At 36.3% G+C, this 25,626-nt stretch overlaps 1 protein-coding gene across 3 annotated transcripts in view; it reads right to left on the reverse strand.

Annotated features, from left to right (window-relative positions):
- Window positions 1-25,626, reverse strand: part of PRKG1 (protein kinase cGMP-dependent 1) — a 1,179,828-nt gene that overhangs the window by 152,085 nt on the left and 1,002,117 nt on the right. The window contains exon 1 of one of the 3 annotated variants that reach the window (XM_045853741.1): window positions 669-796. The exons of the other annotated variants lie outside the window; for them this stretch is intronic. Coding sequence (XP_045709697.1) covers window positions 669-754 — 86 coding nt within the window. The 5' untranslated portion in view covers window positions 755-796. Of the gene's footprint in view, window positions 1-668; window positions 797-25,626 lie in introns of those variants that run through there. 3 annotated transcript variants of the gene reach the window in all.

Raw genomic sequence — 25,626 nt, forward strand, 5'->3', positions numbered from 1 at the left:
TTATCTCTCTTCATATATAGCTGTTATGATACTATTTCCCACAGAACATCTGCCAACTTAGCAGGGTTTCACATAATATGGGTTTAGACACAGGAAAAGAGAACAAAAAGGGAGATGATGTCATTTTTAAAAACAGATTTTCAATTTTAGTTTTTGGCAGATCAAGGTATTTGATAATTTCTAATAAACAAATATACGAGACTTTGAAAAACACATTGAGCATGAGACAGTTTTATAACTACAGTTATAAGACAATGTATAATATATTTAATTAAAACCTTTCACCAAACACATAATGCCTCTGGATACTCAACACACTTCTTTATAGCAAGTAAATGTCCATATACCTATATAACCATCCAGGCCTAGCATGTACATTGTCTTTAAAAATAAAATCTCTTATTCATTAATTTCTGTACCAGTATTAGTTGATTACAGCATAGCAATTAATAAGCATGTGCCTCCACAGAAGTAGCTACTATTTGGCAGATCAACAGATATTTCACAAAGTTGCTATTGATTAATAAATAATTACTGTCAAAGCTATGCAGTTTAGATTTGTTCACTTTTTAAGTATTTTTGGTTGAGTTAGGCATTCCTTTCAATGAAACTATAGAACATAAAAGATATCAAAAATATTTGCAAATAACAATTTTCTGTGCACTGACTCTGATATCCTTTGAACTTCATCACTGGAATCTTCATCATCGCTGTATCCCAAAGTAGAATCACTGTCAATATCTGAATAATCCATAGCAAGGCTTTAACATGGACTCTTCTTGTTCTGAAGCAATTCTCTTGTGCCTCATGGCTGGTAGAGAGCTCAGTTGTTGATTGATATCTCAGGGGAAGACAGAGTGCATGAGGCCAAAGTAGACTGTAGTTCATGTAGGGTTTCTGTTTGAGCAAGGGCTCTCCCTTGCAGCTTTAGAGTAGTGTGACTGTCATAAACAGAGTCTTAGCATTCCCTTGGTGCCAGCCTTCTGGCACTACTCCAGATGCCTAGGAACTTAAGATAATCCATGGGTCAGAGCCCTTCATTCCCAGTCAAATGCAACAGTTTGATGTTCACAGTTAAGTCTGGACCACATAGGACAAAATAAAGCCTCTCCATCTCAAAATCAAAGGCAATCTTACAAGAAAAAGTAGGATATTTAAAATTAATAAGATATGAGAAGTATCAAAAGGCCACTTAGAGTGAAATTGTACTTTGAATTAATCAGGTACTAGAATTGTAGAATTTATGGCAAATTCAACTGCGGAATTTGTAAGTCTGGTCCCAGAGCCAATAAGCGTTCTTGAAGAATAAGTTGTTTCAGGCCATTCACCAACCTACTTTTTATTTAGTGATAAAGTTATTCCAACATACCCCCCATATTCTAATAGAACACACATGCAAAATGCAAACTGAATTAATGCATGCAAATAAATACGTGTCTTCTAACCAAGCTTGGCACGGAGTAAGCAACCAATAAATGATAGCTTGTCTACCATCGTTGTTGTCATTGTCATTGTCATCATCATCACCATCATCATTATCATCATTTTTAGGTCCTCTAACATCCAGGAAGCATGTGACCTTTTTGAATATACTTTTCTCATGAAACCTCCTTCCCCAGGTTTCTATAATAATATCAGTCTCCCAATTCATTTCTGACATCACTTCCTCGATTTATTTTCTTGACCACCTCTTCCCTAGTTCACTGAAATCTAGGTATTTCTCCAAAATTCTCTCTTTGGTCTTCTTTCATATTGCTTTTATTTTTCTTATGAGGGTAATCTCACATAATCCTATGGCATCAACTATGGGATTTATACTAGTGACTTCTAAGTCTAAACCTCTAACATTTACCTCTCTCCTACCAGACACCCCTGTCTGGAAGTTCCACTGCAACCTCTAATTCAAACCTAACTCACTTTCTCTTAACTTCTACACCACTTTTCTCTTTGAGTTCCCTTATCTCGGTAAATGACACCATCATTCCTGCATTCACTTAGGCTTAAAAGATTAGATGCATTTTCTACTTTTCTCTCTCCACCACTGTATGTGTTTGATCATATTGGCTCAGTCTTTGCCTTTTCTCTTACTCATACATCTCTGCTTCTTTTGCATTTCCACAGCCACTGTTCTGGGCTGCACCATCTCTGCTCTGGAATGCTAACCTGGCCTCATTACTGATCTCACTGCCTCTACTCCTTCCTTTTCTAATCCATATCTCACTTGCACGTTTTCAAATATGAATGTAGTCATATGAACTCTTTGCATGAGAGCTTTCAAAAGAAACATTCAAAAGAGAAAAGTTGCACCTTTTCAGGCACTATATGGACTCTTACAGATTATCCCCTACTGCAGTTTGGACAAATCAACGTACCTTTAAAATATGCCAGCTGCCATCTCCATGCCCGTGTGCATGCAGATGACTCCTCTGACAACTTTTGACACCAATTCAAATGTTCATACAGGCAAATTTCCATGAACTCTCAAGAGCATATTTAGTTATTTTCTAATACTTTGTTCTATTTTGATTTTTTTGATTTTTTGTCCTTGTTCTGTTTTGCTTTCTTTCAATAGCATTTTTAGAGAAAAAAAAAATCCCATAAAATGTCTACATTTAATTACAGAATAAGATAGTTTAAAAAGAGTGATAGTGAGAAACAGAAAAATACTGTAACACCAGATGCCAAGAGATAACTGAGGTTAATAATCCTTCAAACACTTTATCATTCTTAACTATTTATATGTATCGTGGATATAATAGTAAGTCAATAATTATTTTAAAACATGTTTACTGATGTCTGTTATATTTTGAAAGCCTGAACCCTGAGGTCTAGAGGAGACAGATGTTAAGTTAGTATGCAGATATATACTTGAAAATACTGATCCAGCTGCATGCAATCAGAGATATTAGGGAGCACCTCTAATGGCAATTCAGAGGTCAGTAAATCTTTTTGAGGACATTAGGAACTAAACCCTGAAGGATGAATAATTTAGGTTAGCAAGATGAGTCACAAGATGCATTTGCTAAAATGTATAACATATGCAATATCCCTGAGGTAGAAAACTGCTTATTGTAAAACAAGAAGGTTGGAATTCAGGGATTGAGGAAAAGCAGGCAAGGACCAGGAGATGCCACAGAGGAAGACAGGGCCACATCATTCAGGGTCTAGAGGCTCCTCAAATATTTATTTTAAAAAAGGATTGTCTAAGTGAGCCATTCCTTACCACATAGATTCTTAACAATTAGTCGAAAAGCTTACACTCAATTTGGGAAACAACTTGTATGCCAAAATAAAATAAAGCATCAAGGAAATAATTTTATATAAATGATTTTAAAACACTGATGGCCTTTTCATTTTTTAAAATAAATGTTACTATACAGCCATTTGTATATGAAAGAGCATATATAAACAGAGAATATGATCTCTGCCCTTTAGAATCTTCCAATTTAGAATATAGGAGTAATGAAAAAGCAAATGCATAAAAGCCAATGTATTATCAAACATATTAAAATATATCATGTCATGATTTACATAGAATTGAGTGCAGATCTACTTTCTGGAGTTTACCCGAGGCAGTCTCTGGTTTCTCATTAGTAATGTGGACTCATCAAGTGACCTTAAGGTGACCATTTTTTCTCTGGGCAGAATGATTATTAGTGTTACATATAAATTAACTCCAAAGTTTATTCTTCTTTGTAGCATTGGTGAGTATCTCCATTTATGGTATCAGTTCACTTGCTGAGAGAATGAAAGTCTTCTTGGAAGTATACCCATGGAACATCACAATAAGTAAAAAGAGAGTAATGGATTTCAAAGTAATCAGTTTGCACTTCTTTTTTTACATTCTCTTGCTGCATTGGTGGTATGATAGAATTTTTATGTGACATGTAAACTTCACATTCTGTGGCATGCTTCAAGGATATAAACATAGACATTCATTAGTTGAACCAAATAAAATTGTCATTTTTTTTCACCTTAAAAAATGACCATTTATTGGCAGTTTCATTTGGTTCAAGTCTCATACATGGAATTAGTAAAAGTGAAAGGGGAGAAAAAAGCAATTGCATAAAGATACACCACTCTTTCTTTTCTGCTGTGCTCCCTTTGGGACACTAGCTTAACAGAGATTCAACAGTTCAACAGTTATCCATACTGCTTCCAAACTCCTCAATTTAATGCACTCATTCCTCTGAGTGGTGATGTGATTGATGGCTTTTGCTCTTCTACCTAAGCCTTTAAAGATCCTTCGCTCTATATTCCATCATAATTAGCATAAAAAAATAACACTGAAGAAATTCTGAATCCTCGTTTTGTTGTAGTGGCTGTTGTTACTGCTAGAGTATGAATGGTATTTACACTGTGCTCTGGCTTCAAACATTAAACTGTTTGGCAAAGTTTCCAGATGTAAAGACTGTTTCCCCAGAGTATATTCTATGAAGAGTAGAACATACTATTCCCATTTATTCTGTTATTTTATTAGTTGTTTGGAAGTACATATTTAAATATTATAATGCCAGTTTTTAGGGGCCTATTTGGTCTTTCTCTAAATGATTTAGAGATATTTTAAGATAAAAAGGAAAACTAATGTTACTCTATAATTGTAATGTTAAAGATCAAACCTGGAGTACAACATAATAGATAACCAGTTCATTTACTAAAATCAAATACTCACTTTCCTCTTAATTCTATGTTTCCCCTTCTCTGATCCATACTCCATAAAGTAATCTGGATTAAGATAAATCTCATGGCTTATTTTACTTTTCAGAGGGTCTTCATGTAACTTTGCAATGTAATTGGCCAAAAAAGTTTGAATTGTAGGAGCAGGGGAAATTAATAAATAGATAAATTATTTCATGGGTGTCTCGTGGGTCATGAGGACTTTAAAGAACAAAATAATGCATTGACTTTTCCTTTTTCTTTGTTTGTTCTACACTTCATAGAGCTGAATATTAATTCTTCAACTTCCCCTATCTTTAAAATAGAGAAAAGGCAGCATGTTGGAATGATGACTGGAACTCATGTACTAGTAAACCTCAGTGATGCATGTTTGAAATGAATGTTAAGTTGCATGGTCACATATTTCAAAGGTTACCCAAAGTGCTTGTGAGCCAGGAGGATGTTCTCTCCTGTAAAGATTTCTAGGCCACATGTCAGAGGAGCATCTTCTATTTCTTGTTCTATTACCAACTTAGTGTGTGACCTTGAGAAAATGCCCAACCCTCCCTTTCATTTTTTGCATGTGAAATGGTGACTGAAATCTCTGCTCTATTGTCCTCTGGAATTAGTTAGAATTTTGCCAACATGGACACTTAATTTTTTTTTTATTGATTGATTTTGGAGAGAAAGAGGAAAGGAGAGAAACATTGACTTATTGTTCCACTTAATTTATACGTTCATTGGTTGAATCTTGTATGTGCCCTGACCAAGGATTGAACCTGCAACCTTTACATATAAGGATGAGGTTCTAACCAACTGAGCTACCCATCTGGGCCAACATGGACAGTTTTTAAAAGTTGTGATTATTAAGGTTTTCAATGCTTCTGAGACAATTTATACAAATCCAAGCATATTTCTTTAGATAGAAAAGGATATTGTAAGCCCATAACTGTGATGAATATATAAGTGGCATATATGGCACTGATTTTCATATTCATATTTTTAATGTGACATGAAATGAATTATCCCATAGAAATCAGACACATTCATTTGAAATAATATATTCTCATAATTAGATGTCAAGAACAATGTAAAAATGTCTATAAAACTCCCCTGGCTGTTGTGGCTCACTGATTGAGTGTCGGCCTGTGAAACAAAGGGTCATCAGTTTGATTCCCAGTCAGGTCACATGCCTGGGTTGCAGGCTGGTTCCCCAGTGAGGGGTGCATAAGAGGAAACCCCACTTTGACATTTCTCTCCCTCTCTTTCTCACTCCTTTCCCTTCTCTAAAAAATAAATAAATAAAATCTTTTTTAAAAGGTCTATAAAAACGTATTTTGATAATTAAAATTTAGATTTTAATTGGGCTATTTTTAGGGAAGAGGACTATCCAGAATTTTAAATTCTAGATAGAGTTAAACTGTAAAAGACCTATTTTTTATTGTTACTTGCTCATCAAATATTTCCTATCCTGCATTAGTTGAATAAATACATTGCTTTAGTGATTTTAGAACTCAGTGCATCTAATATTCTATCTATTCTTCATGGTTATGTATACACAAGGCAAATTTGAATAAAGAGTGCTAAATCCAAATCACTGCATACAATACAAACTCCTATAGTTGGTGTTAGTTAGAGAAAGTAAATAGGGTATTGGACATACTAAATATGTCAATGAATTTTTGCCAATAATTTTGGTATACTAGACATACCCTACATGTCCTGTCCCTACGATTTAAATTATACATGGTTTCAAATGATTTTAAAATACTTTACAGTTTTTATGTATAAATATTTGAAAGCTAACTTTTTATTATGAAGGAGTTTTTATAAGTCAATAAAATATTTTTAAAACACCTCATTTAAAAAATAAGTAAATACTAAAAACAGTTCATAGACCATGAAAAAATGGTTTTGCAACATGAAAATATCTCTCATCTCACACTGAGAGATGTGCAAAGGCATGTAGAAATATAATCTAGTACAACCTTTGCAGATAATTCAGCTTCGTACAATCATTCAGCACTATTTATTAAAATTGTCTTGCAGTTATTTATCATACATAAATGCTCACACTTTTTTTGGAAAATAATGGCATCAAAAGAATATTACTATAGCATATACAAAGTTGAAAACATGTACTAACAAAGTTGGAAATGTAACTATAAATGTGGGATTGATAAAATAAAATTTTGCACAATAAATACATGGTAATATTAGAGTATATTAAAATAATGAAAGAAAACCTACATGTACTTGATCTCCAGGATACCTCCAGTGGGAAGACCATGGAGCAGGACCATGAGTGCATGCTCTCACTTATGTAGAATACACACACAAACTAATAAATATATATCAAAATATATGGATATCTTTGGGATGCATTAGAAAAAATAATCACCCTCATGGAAGAGAATGTGTGATTAAAGGTCAAATGAAGTTTTTAAATTTCATATTATACACTTGAATTACTTGTCATAAAATAAATATTTTTAAAGTAAATTCTGTACATGTAATCATAGAAATTGACTCTTACAAGCAATGTGTGGGTAGTGTGGTTGTTGATGTCATTTACTCTCCTAAAAGGCCTCTTCCATGTTGACTGCATGCTAGCTGCTGTCCACACCTGGGCCACCCATTAACCCTTGCCCCAGAGTTGTCCCGGGCTAGCAGGGCTGGAGCCAACTTACACTGGCCTACTCCGACTACACTGAAGACATACCAACCTGGCAGGCAGAGCAAGTAAAAACAAATGGCACAGTATCAGCCAGTGTCACTTACAGCCCTGCCTTTTGCCCCACTTTCCCAGGCGGCAGTTATAGGAACTAGGTGACAAGCTAAGGAAGGTATTTTTTCAGAAGGGACATCTGCTTCTTAACGCCCTTTGCAATTTTTAGGGTGGCTCTTTAGATCTCTCAACATGTTTAGCTGCCAATTGTATGTGTACAAATAAAACTTTTAATGTAGATACCCATGTATGCATCTAGTAATTAATATTTTTATATTTAATAATTCTTTGAGGTTGTATTGTAACATGTCTACTAGTAATTGGGGAATAATTTTTCTCTTAAAATTTTTCATAGTTTATTCACACAAGGTACATTAACCACATATATTAAGTCATGGTAAATCTTTGCATTGAAAGAGTAGAGCATAGCAATTAGAAGAACAGGTTCAAGAGTTACTTCATCTAGGTTCAAATACCAGGTGTGCCATTAATTAACTGTGTCATCTTGAGTAAGATGTCTGCTTATCAGTTTTCTTGGGGAAAAAATTGGGAAATAATAGTATTTAGTAGGGCCAATTTCATAAAGAATAAGCAATGAAATATATAAAAAGCACCTAGATCAGTGTCTGAGTACTAAAATCACTCAAAAAATATATAATGCTATTATTATTTTTTATTTCATTGTTATAATTATACCACAATTAACCCCAATAGATTCTAATCACTCTTGTTTACTATTATTACTTATTTTATTATAAAATGCTCAAGGATTAATGGTCATTTCTGCATAATAAATACCTCTGTTTATAATATAAAAAACATGCTTCAAAGGACAATCAGAGATATTAAATTACATTAATAAATTTTTCTGCTGTGGTTTACTCTTGAACCTTAAACCTGCAGAAATTAATTAAAATGGCTTCATGCTACAATTCAGAAAGGAATATTATTCATTCATTCATTTATTCACTCATTCATACAATAAAGAAAGGTTGCTAGATTTAGCAAATAAAAATATAGGGCGCTCATTTTAACTTGAATTTCAGATATACAATAAAGACTTTTTTCTCACTTTAAATGTGCCCCCATGTAATAATGTACTTACAATGAAAATATTAATTGCTTATCTAAAACTCAAATTTAACCATTGTTTTGTATTTAATCTGGCAACCCTAAATAAAGTTTCTGAATATAGACTCTGAACCAGGTGCTATATTAGGTGATGGGTATGAAAGGGGATAAAGAACAAAATACTTGCCCTCCAACACAGTACTATCTAGCAGGTAAGACAGATTACTGACAGCTATAATAGAGAGAATGCAGCATTGTCAGAGTGTGTAGGGGGCTGAAGAGACTGACACAGAATCACATGGAAATGTGCCCGCTCTAACGGAGGTGAGAGGCAGAGGCAATGGACCAATGGTAGAGAGGATTGTGGAAAGGTATGAGAAGAAGTGATGCCTTCTTCTTCAGATAAGAACAAATGTGCATGTAGAAATTTATGAACAAGAAAGTAAGGTAGTCATACTACCAGGAACAGTGTGTAAAAAAGCATGAGAAAATCTTGGTAAAGAACAAGTAATTCACAATGGCTGAAACTGTAGGAGCAAAAAGAGGAGCCAGAAATGAGGCTACCTGGGTAAGAACTGCAGAAATTATAAATGGCTATATATCAAGTATACAAATATCTTTAAAAATTCAACAGATTGTTTTGCCACATTAAACTTATATAAAAACCTATATAAAAACAGGCTTAGCAGGAGGAAAGCATGGACAATGTGCTCCCCAGTTGTCTAGGATTTTTTTTGCTGTTAGAGACTAAAGTGAATTACTAGGAAAAAGCATTAAATCCTTCCTAGATGATTGTAAGAAGAAAAATATTTAGATAAAGTTAGTGGTAATAGTGCCAAGAAGTCTTCCCTGACGCATACCACTGAATTACTCTCATTATTCCCTATACTCAATAAACTCAATTCACCCATATTTCAGTTTACAGGACAGTAACTGACAGATAGGGGATGTTTGGAAATCTGTTCTTCAGTTGTCCTTCATGTTCTGGGTCCTGTAGAACTCTTTTATTTCACCTACACGCTCCATTCAGAGCCACTTCCATGTGAATGCTGGGATGCTGGTGTACTAAGTATTGTCCTTATATCAGTAAACAATCCTTAATTGAGTACCTACTGCCCAGGAAATACTAGGAAGGCAGGCAGCCATACACCTGAACTATTACCTTGAATTTACAGCTAAAAACCATGAGGTACAAATGGGAACAGAATAGGGTCCTTTTAAAATCTGTAGTGGCTATTTTGGAGCTACCAAAACGTTTAGCTTCATTAATGCTTGGGAGAATCTACAATTATTGGGTGCTTCTCTGTGCCAAGCTCTCGCTGCTAAAAGTGAACCCTTGAAGTACTGCAATCATGTGATGTCAGAAAACTGTGTCCCTGGGCTAGCCAGCAGCTTGTTTTTGTATAATTCTCAAGTTGTGAATGGGTTTTGCATTGGTAAAGACTTAAAAATAAAAGAAGCAAAAATAACAAAAAAAGCATTTGTGGCAGAGACTGTATGTGGTTTTCAAAGCCTAGAATACGCACTGTCTGTCTCTTCACAGACGAAGTCTGCCTCCACCTAAACAGATGAGGAGACTGCACCTGAGAGAGATTCAAGGATCTACCTGGGGTAGTCATAACAGTTACATAGTAGCAGATCTGGATTTTAAATCAAGTTCACCTCTTCCCAGTGTCCATGTACCTGCCACTGATCATGTTATCCTTCTGACACTGGACGTTTCTATCCTTGCCAGTTCAAAGGCTGTGGACAAAGAGTGTTTTCATGCAGGCTTACTTGCCTTAACCATCCTAATTGGGTAACAACATAGACATGAACTCACATTCACTTAACAGCAAGTCCATTGTTGTATTAAAAACAAAACAAACAAACAAACAAAACCATTGCCCTGTTACTCCCTTCCATTCATGTGATTTTGAGCAACTACCTCCGAAGAGCAGACAAGCTCATCAGGCCCAAGTGATTAATTAATTGTTTTCTTGGCACTAACAAAAATGAAATCTAAACTGCAGCCAATTATTCAGTGATTCATCAGTAACTTCTGTAGTCTTTAACCCCACCTAAAAATAGTGCAAAAGAAAATGCTCAATAAATATTATGCCCTGTATTTTAACATCATGTCATTTGATAGATTTTAAAGATCATACAGCAAATAACCTGCTAATTAAATAATGTTTTAATGAAATAATATTAATTAAGGTACCTAGTTTTAACTATGTGTGGCTACAGCACTATTCTCATAACCACCAGTTGCTATGTTCATTCTTAGTCACAAAATTGAGAAATCTATCTTGTCTTGCAACCATATAGTCACAGCTGTCTAGTATTTCAATCTGTAGAGCAGAACAGTCATATCACTCCATCAGATATGTATTGCATTATTTTTTCTCTGCCCCTAGATTGTGGGTTGAACAAAGCATCCAAATCTTCTTTCCTAATTCAAAATGCATTTACATGGTTAGTTTTATTCTTCTTTCCCTTCCTCTTGTCCTCTCTCCTTTTCCCTTCTTTCTTCCTCCCTTCCTCCCACCCTTCCTTCCTTCTTTCCTTCCTCCCTTTCTTGCTCCTTTCTTCCTCCCTCCCTCCCCTCCTTCCTTCTCTCCCTACTTCCTGCCATCCATCTATCCATCCATCTATCCATCTATCCATTCATCCATCTACCCAATTACTGTTTGAAATGTGTGTGAAAACATGTTACTCACTCTAACAGTTACAGTGATATATAATGTATAGTCCTTACTCTCAAGAAATATATAGTTTAAGTCCTGGCTGGTGTAGCACAGTGGATTGAGTGAAGGCTGCAAACCAAAAGGTTGCTGGTTCGACTCCCAGTCAGCGCACATGCCTGCATTGCAGGCCAGGCCCCCAGTGGGGGCCTATGAGAGGCAACCACATATTGATGTTTCTTTCCCTCTCTTTTTCCCTCCCTTCCCCCCTCTCTAAAAATAAGTAAATAAAACCTTAAAAAAAGAGAAATGTATAGTTTAATACAGTATGAGAAGTTGGAAACAAACCTTTATTTCATGCTAATAATAAATAGATTAGCAACTATAAAATAACTTATTTAATAATAAATAATATTTATTGAGTGATCACCATATGCCAGTTTCTGTAATGGGGATTTACACTTTTAAACTTGATTTAGTTACTATTATGCTTTCCCAGTTTGACAGATCAAAAACCTGAGGTAAATGGAGATTAAGCAGTGGCAAAGCAGTGACTCACATCCAGGGAGTCTGACCATAGGTAACATATGCTATGTTATGATCATAAATTATCATATTTGATCCTCATGACAATCCTATAATATACATTTTAATGTAATCTAATATTACCATAACCACAGTTCTCTAATAATATCCTTTACACCAAGCCCACCCAAATGAACCTTTAATAACCCTTTTCTTTGTCACCAGGCTTTCATGTTTGCAGCTGTTTAGACATAACTGTGTGGAGTTAAGTAGCATAGCTAACTGGCCCTTATCAAACTGGCCAGGTTCTTTTTAAAGGTTACTTGGGATGAAGGACACTTGTACCTGAGAACAAGTAAACCTGGAGAGCTCCAGCTGACCATTGTCACCACATGGATAGAAAAGACAGAGAAAACAGGCCCCTAACATGGGAGATTGAGAGATGGGCATTGAAAAGTTGAGATAAAAGAGAAAATCTTAGTTGTTCTGAATGGATTTCTTGGCTGTTCATCGTAGTTTCTGAGAGGTCCCAGGCATCTTGAGTCCATTAAGATAGTTGATTATCTACCCAATGTGGTCCCTTTCTGAGGCATATTAGTGTGAGTTGGACTTTGCTACATGCAATTAATAGAATAATTATTACATATATGATACAGATGCTTACCTTCATTATTCAATTCAGGGGAGTTGAAGCTCCAAGAATTTATGTGAGAATTGCAAATCAATTTCGATACAATTATGAGAAAATTGTAAATCCCATAAACTGTGTGTATGTATGTATACATGTATATATGGATCTGGAAGGAAAATGAAATTCTATGCAAGTGGAAACCTTACGAATGGCTGTGATAAAACATGACACATTTTCCAGGCCTTAAAATATTTACAGAATTTGTCTTTATAGTGACAGAAAAATGTTCTAAGTAGAGGCTACAGCATGGACAATGGGGTATGCTGAGAAATTCAATTTCATTGGAACAAACTTGGGTGTAGGGCACATGAAAGATTCAGCAGGAAAGGTAGACCAGGGCCACACTATAGCTGGCAGAGAATACTAAGTTGTGACATGAGTATATGTTAAATATTTATTTAAGGGTGAGCAGGTGACTATAAGCTTTAAGAAGGTCCTTCTGGCAATGTTAAGGTGTATATGTGAAAAAACAAGATATGGGAAGACAGTTTAGGAGTTAAATGAAAAGACAAAGAGATACTGAAGAAGTAACTTCTCAAGATTCATAATGTCTTCATTAGGCATGTAAAGAGTCTGCCTCAACAGAACTCCCTATCAACACCCCTTCCCAAAAGCCAGGAATGCACATACACACAAGCATGCACACACATGCACTCACACACATACACACAAAGCATAAATGAATGTGGATGAGCATAGAGTTATATGGACCACTGATACCAAATATGCTGAAATGACATACTCTACTGTGTCATAGATCATTAATGATTACTTATAGCTTTAATTTTGTCATCCATAAAATGTATTTCTAGGTAGAGGGCAAGGAAAAAGTAAAGCACAGAGGACCCAGGCAATTACAATGCAATGTAACTATAATAAGATTAAATAAGCAACAGTATGTCAGAACCCGAGGCAAGCAGCTGGTGCCACGTCGTCAGGAGCACTTTGGGCTGGGCCTTCCTAGAACTCAAGGTTGGGTAGGATCTTAAAGAAGAAGGTGAGTCAAGCAAGGGAAGAGACGGGGTAAAGTGGAGTCAGGTAGGAAGTAGTAGGTATTTTAGGCAGGGAGGATTTTGTGAGCAAAAGCGGGCAGCTGAAAAACAGTAGAGAAACTATAAACTTTTCTGTCTCTTTAAAGCCATGAAAGTCAGGGAGTAATGTGATTCAGCTCAGAAAGGAGGCCAGGAGTCAGACCACAGAAGGACCTAGAGAGAGGTCCAAACCACTTAACACGGGATATAAGTGGTGAACTCTCAAATAACACCACACAAGTGCCTCCAGGAAACTTTTCAGCATGGCGGCATTTCACCTTGATCCTCAAGAACAAACTATTTATATCTAGAGAAAACCTAAAATTAGACAGGACTAAAACATTCCCATAGACATACACAACAAGACCATCTGTCAGCAACTAACTTCTTAAAGTACATTTAAAATTTCTTAGTGCCAAAGCAATGGAATGGCTATAAACACTAATAACCACCACCTTTGCTAAAAGATTTTAATAAGAATAGAAACATATCACAATGTATATTATCATTTGTTATCAACAAATCCTATAATCCTGGTAAGAACATTGACAAAGGCTGTCATTACACTGCCAAGGGAGGAAAATCGTCATAAGAGAGTGTTAGTATAATAGCTGATATTTTAATACATTTACTATGGTGTTAGGCACTGTGCCATGAGCTCTGAATAAGCTGTCTAAAGAATAATCTGAAATTGCTCCCCCCAAATATTTTCCCTACTGTTTTATTTCCTCCTTCCATCCGCAATTTCCTATATGGTATGACCAATGGGACACGGACAGTTATGGACCTTCCTAGTTACATATCTTTATGCAAATTACTTAACCTTGTTGAACCTGAGTCTGCTTATTTATAAAAATGGGACTCTATCTACATTCCAGGGTGATAAAAATTCAATTACAAAATCTAAATGAAGCTTGCTGGGACAATTTCAGCACTTACAGGCATTAGTGAACATTTCCAGGCCAAGCTGGCTTAGGTACTTTTTCAGTTGAAGGGAAAATGCCAGTATGTGGGCATCTGATTGTGTTTGGTAATTCAGTGTTCATGTGAGTATGGCAATCCAGAACACGCAGCTCTATACATAATTCGTCACACAAAGCAGCAACACTACAACTCTGGTGGGCTGATGGTTGAAGGGTGGTACTGGCCATGAGGGTAAATCATGCTTCTTCTGAGAAATCAGTTTGTTTATATTTTATGAGCTCTTTGCTCTTTTGTTGAAAAGCACAACTCCAAACTATGGTCCAGCTCTAAAAGGTGTACTGCATTTCCCAGAGCAAATTGTGCTTCTGATTTTATGTTCTTTTCCTATCTGCTTCCTGCCCCCACATAAAACATGGAACTTTTGCCTCAGTTCCTCAATATATTTTTCCTAGGATGTTGATCTTTCTTCCTTTCTACTTTCATATTTCTTTTATTTAATTCTTTTTTAAAAGATTGTATTTATTTATTTTTAGAGAGAGGGGAAGAGAAGGAGAAAGAAAGGGAAACATCAATGTGTGGTTGCCTCTCACGCACCCCCTGCTGGGGACATGGGCCACAACCCAGGAATATGCTTTGACTAGGAATCGGACCAGCAACCCTTTGGTTCACAGGCCCTCACTCAGCCCACTGAGTTACACCAAGCACAGCTACTTTCATATTTCTAAAAAGAAAACAATCAAAGCAAAGCAAAACAAGACAAATCTATGTGAAATGGGTAAATTCTCAACAGATTACAAATACAGAGGCCCCCTGCCTAGGCATCCTTAACCAAAATTCAGGTCCTCTGAAAGGCTGTTTAGCACCACCTTTGGGATAAACAAATGGTGAAACATGACTCTGAATTTTGCTGCCAGGGTGCAAGGCCAAGGCCTTAAGACATGTGAAATGGTGGGGGATGGGGGTGCAGGGCAGAAACAGAGAAGAAAAGCAACCACCATCCTCAACCAAGTAAAGATCTTGGCACTGCTGCACATGGCCCATGTAGGGGACTTGTACTGTCGTTAACTCAAAGACTTTTGTATGGATAAGGCCTTTTATATCTAAATAAACAGTAAGTGTTCATTAACCTCCTTTCTCCAGATGGCCAGGAAGTCAAATCATGTACTTTCATGACACTCCCCCCCCACACAAAAAATCAAAAGTTGGAACAATAAGCTGGTTGTATCCCCTTTATCTGGTTTGATAAAAATATATTTAGAAGCTGCACTTGCCCTAATAAGAAAATGTTAGCCAGGGGGTGGGTGGGGAACAGTATCCAAACTTTATGTTCAGGGAAATAATACGGCTTCCCGAATCTGCCTACTACATGTCTGGCTGCAGTTCTTGATTATGGTCACAAGGGTATAGCCACTCCCCCTCTGGGGCTTGTGATACTTTCTGATTATAAGGTTGTACCACACACACACACTAATATTATCCTTCCTCCACAAAATGAATACAGAATTTCACTTCAGACACATTTAGTATGACAGCTATCTGAGAATAAAGTTACACGAATGGATCATGTACATTTTCAAAAAGAAGCTTTTTAAAAATTTTATGTATCTTTTATTTTTCTTTTATTTTTATGACTGACATGAATACAGTTGCCCTCATTTATAAACGAATCTGCAGAATGGGCTGGTGCCAAGCTTTAAACTTAGAACAACATAGTGAGCACTCAGAAGAGAAACAAACTAGCTGTTCTGCTTATTTATAGCAGGCTGACGAGAAATAATGCCATGTTGTGCATGAAAAAGCAAAATGTGATCCCCTTGCATATGCAGACAAACCTCCAAGCAAACCGTACCTAATGCATCTTTAACAGACCATAGTAAACACATGGAACAAGGATGGAGGAGCTTCTCTGTTTTCCTGGTGGACATCGCAGGGGGCCGGAGATCTCTGAAGACAATATGCATGCACACAAAAGCTTCCCCAAGGTTATGTTACAGCGACCACAGAGATTAAAAGTGATCACCTCTCCTACATCAATGGTTTCCTTGGTAAAATTTCATTGTGCTAACAGATATTTTTACATCTTTAACTCTCAAGAGTTTAAAGAGAGAAAGATGGCATATGAGAGAGAATGTATATACCAGATGAGGAAAGCTAACCCAACATTTGTATTACTCTTCATGAAAGTTCTGAGATGTCTGGATGTCATTCAACCTCTCTTAGCCTTTACCTTCCCTCTGCAAGGACAGTGTATATCAATATTTAGTTGGTATGTGTTTGTGTGTGTGTGTCTGTATAATTTGAAAAACAGAAATGTTTCACCACTGCAACCCAGACAGGTGCCAACAAGATAATCCATGCTGTATTGTGTAAACTCAGTATTTTTTATGATACATTTGTACCACGTTGAATCAGCTTTGGTGATTATGCCGGTTATACTCTACTTTATGTGGCAAATGGTAGTTTCTATCTAGTTATGGTCTGCAAGCTAGGATTAAAGCAGTGAGTAGCAGAATTGTTGTACTGACAAATAATACCCAAAGGTAACATTGGAAAGCAACACATTGATGATGAAAATCTCTGACCCATAGATTTCAAAGAACATGAACTTCACAATCTTAAGTAAGATTTGACAAAACTTTGTCATCTTGTTAGTTAAATAGTTGCTACTTTTTAAATCTTTTTATATTTTCCAGAAATTTTACCTGGGACATTGAGACATGAGGTAAAGTACAAGGTTTTAAAAGTTGAAGTGATGATTTACAGAGATAAGTTCAGAAGAACATGTACTAATCTTGTTCATGATATTGTAAATATTTGGATACATTGTGTAACTTGGAGAAAATTTCCCAAGTGACTCTCACTGCTCAGCAGGCTTTGTATAAAAATGTTATTCCTCAGACTCTCAAACTCATTTGATAACAAAATATTTGAATTTACATTTTATAATTCATTATGCATTTTGTTTCTTAATTGTTATTTAGCATTTAAAATACAGCAGTCAGCTGTGTCTTCCTTCCATGATTTTGGTCTTTGTCTAAAATGCAGTGCTTTGTCCCAAAGTCATCTTTGAGGTGACTTTTCCATGGATTTGTGATGACTTGAGGAAGTTGAGGAGCTATTTCTGCTTCGGGGAAACTTCTTGTTCTGGTCATTCTACTGCCCAGGAATCGCCGCCCTTGTGTCTCTCCTGCAAAGTTGCCACACTCCACCACCCAGCTGCATTCTCTCTGTGCCTTCGAACTCCCATTCAAACCCAGTCTCCCCAGCGACATGCTCTCCAGCTCCTCTGACTCGCACCCATCTTGGGGGGCTCAGGACACCCTGTGACATTCAAGGAGGAAGTCAGACTTCTGACCCATGCACATCGACGTGACAAGATCAGGTGTGCAAGTGATTTGTTGCTAAAAATAGATGAAAGGTGCTTTTGAATAATTTATACACACACGTCTAAACTGGAACAGCTTTAGGATTATTCCTAAAATAAAGACATTCTCATTATCTTTACAATTTGCTTTCTCAGACAGACAAAAATGGGATAAGTAACTGGAATTACTACAACTAAAAATTTATGTTACAGACCTTAATGCTTCTCACAAGGGCCATCCATGATTTGTGCCACAGGATAACAAATAAACATACAAAAACTATGAAGGGCTAACCTAAACTACACAATTTAGAACTTGCTTACAGGCTGCTTCATAATATGATGTTCCCTAAGGAACTAAGATACATATACAAACAAAATATAAATATATACATATATACACATAAACATATATACACATACATGTGTATTCTTATACTTATACATATACATGATTACACATATATATGTGTATATATTTTATTTCTCTCACTAACCTGTGAGTTTCTGGAGGAAGATGGTTGTCAGATGTAACCAGCGAAAAATGTAAATTTAGCAAATATTACATGGGGCGTTCTTATACTAAAAAGAAAGTTCCTTGATTATTTGACATTCGAACTTCACTGGTCAGTTGCCCTGTGTTGTATCTGGCAAGCCTAGTTGAGAAACAAGTCCTGCTGAATAGTTTGGATATTGTCAATACAACTGGCTCAAGTGCTGGACACCCGGAGGGCTGTCACTGAAGACTGATTTCCAAGGTGGTTTTTTTTTTTTTGGCTGTTTTTTAAAATTCTTATTGAAGTTATTGGGGTGACACTGCTTACCAATCATAAAAGTGTCAAGTGTACAATTCTATAATACATTATCCATATACTGTATGTGTGTTCACCATCCAAAGTCAAGTGTCCTTCAGTCACCATTTGACCCCCTTTTCTCAAGACGAGGCTATTTCCTTACTATTTTAAAAACATGAATTAAAAAGAAACAAACAAAAGTAAACATTTACTTCCCTGGATAATTTCAAAGAAAAACTAGGGAAAGAACAAAAGGCCCCACCCTTCCATTCGCTGCAGTCCCGCACAGCATCTGGTTGCAGGCTGCATACAGAGCTGAGGCTAACGTAATGCAATGGCACGAGGCCCTCATTCCACAGGGCACTTCAAGGCTATCCTCTCATCCTTAACCCAGGTTCAGTTTCCAGATAGGTCAAGTCGACCTTTCACCAACTTCTTGAAGACGTGATCAAGAACCAACTGTAAAACACGAGTAACCCAGCAACCTGAAAACTACTATATAAAGCATTTTTACAGACATCGCAAAGTCTGCTTCCTTCTGGAACTGGGGACAGTTTAGACCCTGATGTGGGTTTCTTCCTGTTGGTAATAAAGAAAAGCTATTATCTCTTAATTCCACTAAACAATAAAGTAACCATCTACTTTGCATATAAATTTGGTGAGTTCTTCCTATTAAGATGTTAGGAAAATATGAATGAGAAAAGACCTCTTTTTACTGATTCTTAAAACAGAATTTCTATGACCTCCATTTAGTTTATCTAGCTAAAAAAGTATCATCTACTCATAGCAAATGAAGGTGAATGCAACCTCCAAATAAAATTTTAAATGTATTTATATTCCCGAGTCTTCCAAAAAAGCAAAGAAAATGTTACATGTTTGTGGCTGGATTCTGAAAATTTAAAGATCATAAATGGGTAGATAAAATAGTTAAATCCAAAGAGGTTGTCACCTCTTCGTTTTATCGGGTTTGGAACCACTGTCAGGGGTGGAAATTACAGGAATAATGAATATGATAACCTGTCTTAGCTCACAAAGAAACCAGATGCTTTCAAGTCTTAAAAAAAAAAATCTTTTAGGATTTCAGCATAGGAAAGAGCACCCAGGTATCATTTTAGTCCCCTCTTTACACCGTGCACGTATTGCCTGTTCTGAGGTATTTTCCACCATCATAACAGAAAACTAATTACAGTATCAAATAAACAAAAGGATCAGCAGAGGTATGCTTATTAATGACTTTTTTCCCCTGCCCTCCAGGGTGATAATTTTTTTTTTCGTGAAGAACTGAAGGGCCTCAGCATTTAAACAGGTAAAGAACTAAGTAATGTTGAAAGGTGTTGGAAGTTCACTGGTCTGGATACCACACTTAGATACTTATTACAAAAATAAGTTGACATCAATTTTTAAATGTCCCAAATGATTTCTTTAATAATTTACGCTATTGTGTGGTTTTTACAATTAAAGTATCATCATTAAATCATTCCCTCAGAGAAATGCAGTTTATCTATTACTTCATCATCCATTTTGTTTCTAAAATAACGTTCAGCATTAAATCAATGTGTTCACAAGTATATAAAAAGATATATATAAATGTATATACTAAAATATATGAAAACACAGCTGTTATTTAATCATCTGTTCATGGAAGAAGAGTTAAAAAGTCAGGGTTTATGTTTAATTTTAAATTTGAGTTAGAATGCAATTAATCCTAAACTAAAATAATTTGTGGGAGATATATATATATGTTATAATTCATGGTAGCAGATCATTTGGCCACAGATTTAAGGGCTGATTTTAAATTATTTCTCTTAGACTTATTTTTCCTGACTCTGAGAAATACCTAATAAGATATATAAATCCTAGGATTGGCAGTTTATTGACTTAACTGATAACATAACTAATGATCACTCTGATGCTATTCTGTATTTTAAAAATGAGGCTTTCAAACTGATTTAATCTTCTCTAATTAATATTACCATAATTTTTCTGAATAACCTATATATATATATACATATTTCTATCTATGCAACATACAGCCCAAACAGAGCTAAATTCAAAGGTTCTGCTGAATTAGATCCTGAAAAATTTTACTGAGTGGCTACTTTGTTCCAACACCATGCCAACAGTGCTCACATGCATTAACACATTTAACCTGCACCAAAAGTCCCTCAAGGTAGGTATTAAGATCACTGTTTTTATTAAGATCACTGTTTTATACCTAAGGATGTTATTGGGATTTCCCATACCGCACTGACTTCTCTGTACTCTGAAAAACTATAGAATTACTGATCGAATCATCTCATGAAATACTGAATGTTAATGTCTCATATTTTTATCTGATTTTATTTGCACAATCTGTACTTTTGCTCCCCAAATACAAATGTGTGTCTCTTTAGGGGGAGAGTGTTCTCAGGCAACAGGAATCTGGGCTTCTATGAGTGAGCAGAAAATGCCAGGGGATTTACTTGGGGAAGGTAGTCTTACCAATGCCTGGCATATAAAGGCATAAATACTCCAGTTTCTCACCATCAGTCAGCACAGTGCAGCCCTGAGGTGTGACCACACTGTTTCCAGAGCTTTCCCTGCAAAATGGAGCCTATGGCACTCTCCCTAAGATCTTGCTTATATTACACACTTGTTTGGCTTCCTTGCCCCTTTGGTCCCATTTCTCTACTTCCACATCTGTTGTTCCCAGCAACACTTCCTAGATAAGTCACTTCTACAGGAAATTTGGTCTCAAGTTTTGCTCCCCAATCTAAAGCAAATGTGTAGCTGCAGTACATTTTAGACACGGAAAATAATTGTGTGTTTGACTCACGAGCCTCAGTTAATGAAATAGCCCTGTTGTCGTAATGGCCCTATGTAGTAAATGTCCTCCCCAAAAGATGTCTATCCTAATTGCAGAGCCTATGAATGTCTCTTATATGGCAAAGTGAAGTCAAGACTGCAGATAGAATTAAGGTTTTGAATCAGCTGACCTTAAAACTAAGAGATTGTCCTAGATTATTCAGGTGCAGCCAGTGTCACCACAGGGTCCTTAAAGGTGGAAGAGAGAAGGAAGAGTGTTAGAGTGCTGTGATCTGAGAGACTGGACTGGCCATTGCTGGCTCTGAAGATGCTGTAAGAGGCCAGGGGCTGCAAGAGGCAAGAAAATGGATTCTCCCCTACAACCTCTAGGAGAAACTTAGCCTTGTCAAAACCCTGACTTTACTCTATTGAGACCCATTTTTTTTTAAGTTCTATCCCCCAGAAGTCTAAGATAATGAATTTGTGTCATTTAAGCGATTAAATTTTGAGTGATTCATTACAGCAGCAATAAGAAACTAATACAACCACTGTCAATTTAATTCTTGCTCTGAAAACTACCAGCTAGGTGACCTTGGGCATCAACTGCTTATTGATAAAATGACTGTGTGCTTCACAGGGTTGTTCTGAAGACTAAAGGAGTCAATACATAAATTATTTAGAGGAGAACGTGACCCAGTAAAAATTCATTAAATGTCACTTACTCCATTACTGTTATGAAGTGAGCTGTGTTGTATTTCTGGAAAGCTCCAACTTTTTCTTTCACTGTGTTTACATAAAACTCTGGGTCTGAGTAGGATTTCAAGAAAGGTGCCATGTAATATACTTATAAGGACACAGTCTGATGCTCTGCCTCCACAGAGGTGCATGCATGTTAAAAGAACTGAACGGGATTCATAAAATATGTAGTAGTTACATTAATAATGTCAAATCCATGTTCCTTAATGTTTCCAGCACAGAAAATATGGTGACAATGAAGTGTAAATTGGACACCTGTCTCCGAAGGGTAGGCAGTATCAGAGTATATCAATAGCCCCTGAATGTGGTATTCTATTATTAAATTAAGGCAGGAATGCAAAAAAAAAAAAATAAATTAGCTTGTATATTTTATCTTTTTTCTGAATTATTTCTGAAATGTAAGCTACATGCTGACCTGAATTCTGAATATAAAACTAAGAGGAGACACATCCATTAATATGAATGACATGTATATGAACATCCAAATCCTTTGTGATTGTTTGCACATATCCATCAAATTGCTTTAGCCAAAAAAAAAAAAAAAAAACAACATAATAGGAAGTTGTTTAGACAACCACTAATAACTATTTTCTGGGCAATAGAGCAGAAACACTGAAAATTAAAAAGGACCAAAAGCAGCATTAAAAATGTAACTTCCTTCAAGCTTTGTCTCTTTATAAAAGAAACTTAATCCTTCACTTGTTTCGGTATAGCCCCAGTCAGCACGACAGCAGCTATCAATAAGAGGCTGGGAAAATTAAAGGGAAGGAAGGGTGATCCACAGACGCCCCTGCCACCTACACCATGTGAAATCAACAAAGCAATTTCAACAGTTCATCTTGGGAAAATGTTCTCATTTCAGCCATAATGTCACATAAAGTAGGTGACTGTTTGGCAACAGATGTTTGTATTTGTCTCAGTGGTATAAAGGAAGTCTGCTTGCAAAATTTCCAGGGTTTTTTAAGAAAGCAATAGATAGGGATCCACTCAGGCTGGGTCATTTTAGCTGAATTTGGATCAACAGTAAAGCTATAGTGACCTATTCATTGCCATGGTGACAAAGATCAACTAATTTTGCAGAAAAAAAAAATGCAGTTTCACCATACAGACCGTGCATCGGATGTATTGTTACATGTGAGACATGCACATCTTTCACCACCGCAGGGCCCAGTGGGGATGTTTCTAACTCCCTGTGTTCCATTACAGCGGCTGGAAGACCAGTCCAAACTCCACTGATTCTGGACTCATGCTAACTCTTCCCTAGACATAGCAACAGAAGCAGTAAAAATCAAATCAACTACTACCATGCAACGTTAATAAATCCCTTGGCACACACCAAAGGGGCTTCCTTTTTACTTGGCACTCAACTCCCTGTGAAAAGAACAGCACTACCTCAGGGCAGGAAGCCCCGCCCCTTACAAAAGTCATTAGCAGTCCATAATATAGGAGGGCTGGAAGAACCTGGAAGTAACACTGTTGTTTTTGGTTTACCTGTTTTCTTGAAGGTCCTTTTTTCCCCTGTGAATAGGTCTTCATCATCATTATAGTTGTCAACAATACCATCACCATCAAGAACAATCATCATCGGCAATATCAACAGCACCATCAATAATAATACAATTCACAGTAGCAGCAGCAGCAGCAGCAGCAGCTGTACAAGAGGCTCTGTGCCAAATGTGTTACAAATGTTATCCTGTTTCTACCACATTCTCTATCTAAGAGGGAATTGCTCATGTCTTCATTATTCCTGAGGAAGAAATGGAGGGTCACAGAATGAGGGAAACCCAGGACTGCATGACTGTTAAGTGGCAAGGCTCCTATATGAGGTCTGTAATTCCAAAAGCAACCCTCCTGGTATTTAAGTCATTAGGAAAGACATCATCTTAAAGGTGATCTTATATCAATTTTTAAAATGATCTGGTAAAAATGAGGTAGATTGAACCTTATGATCGTCCTCTTTGAACCTTATGATCGACCTCTTCTTTTACAATACACATCTTCCTACTCTACTCCTCCAGAATTTCATGCATTTTAAAGAAAAAAATAAAGGTAAAAACAGATCTATAATAATAGGCCTGTCTCAAAACACTGTGTGACCCAGTGACACTGTAGTTAGAGAATTATGTTGGAAACAAGTAGTCTTTCCAGGACTTATCAGGGGGGAGAAACATTTTCCTTCACTTAACTCTTGTGAATTAACCACCACAGAGTTCTATAATAAAGTGGCTCATTGTAAATCTCTGTTTTTCAGAACAATTTAGAAGAGTACTGTGTTAAGGCCTTCCAGAATTTCTACCATTTTGCTCTCTATGCTATACACATGAAAGAGCTCTCACTGCTACTGGTAGCCATGACTGAAAGCCAACTAAGAGAACTATGAGATTATACTGTAATTTTATAAACAGAGTCTCTTTGGAAATATTCTATATATCCATAAATATATAGATATATATGTAGATATATGTTGTAAATATATCTGTGCTAGAGGCAATTTACAAGAGTTCACTTTATTTTGCAATCCTTTTTCTTGTTCTCATTTGCTAAAATATGTTTTTAGTGTAATTGAGAAAGATTAAGTTAATTGGGATATGTTGTCATTAAACTTCCCTATTATCTCCCTGTTGGAATGAGTTATTTCCTCCATCTTGTTCTATCTTCTTATTTTGATTATTGCTTTTTATCATAAAAGCAACTGATCTACAGGACCAGCTCACTGCAGCCCCTCACTGACTTCTCGTTCACACGCTTCAGTCACATGGTTGCTCGCTCACCCACCCAGCACACTCACCCACTCACTTTCTGGGTATTGAGAGGTACAGCACTACCCATCCTCTCTAATACTGAGTTTATGTGTCATCTTCCCTTCCCAGTTTCTTGTTTCCTGCCCCACCTACATTAGGCGCTCTCCTATATATCTCCACGATAGAACATTATTGAAGCTCCTCATGGTCTATTTTACAATTACAGTTTTGTTTACATATTTCTCCTTTCTACTAATTTATCATATTATTACCACAAAGCTTATGTAGTATCTGGATCTCGAAGGTACTCAATACATGTGATATAGAAACGTTGTTAAAGTTATTGTTAAAAATGAGTCATGTCTCACTATAAAGAGAGCTGAGCAATAATTATATTCTTACATGGAACATCCACCAGGATTTCAGGGCCAGCTTTATAGTAAGTAGTAGGAATAAGTAATAGAAATGTTTACCCTGAATTCATAAAAATTAATGTAATTAGAAGGAATTGTAGAAAGTGACTTTACAAAGAACAAAGAGGTATCAAAACATATTATTTTATAAAATGAAAATTGTCCTAATTAAATACATTTGAGGTATCTTTTTGAAGTGGAAATTATTATTGTCTGTTATTAAACATGTATTTTCAGTACATGCTAAATTAAATTACCGTAGCTTTTTCTTTGTTTTAACTTTGTAACTGCATGCAGTTATTTTCTGAGCTAAATGTTACTTCTTATTAGACAAATATTTATGTATTTCATTTTGGCACCTGTGAATGATACTGGCCAGCAGTTTCCATCTCGGCTGCAATGCTCATCAAAACATGAGAAAGACATATACAGAGACAACCAGGTCCTGTGGGGGAATAGGGACAGAATGGCCACTCTCTCTC

Source organism: Phyllostomus hastatus, unplaced genomic scaffold, assembly GCF_019186645.2.
Source record: "Phyllostomus hastatus isolate PE091 unplaced genomic scaffold, TTU_PhHast_1.1 phas_scaffold_1066, whole genome shotgun sequence".
NCBI classification, from domain to species: domain Eukaryota; kingdom Metazoa; phylum Chordata; class Mammalia; order Chiroptera; family Phyllostomidae; genus Phyllostomus; species Phyllostomus hastatus.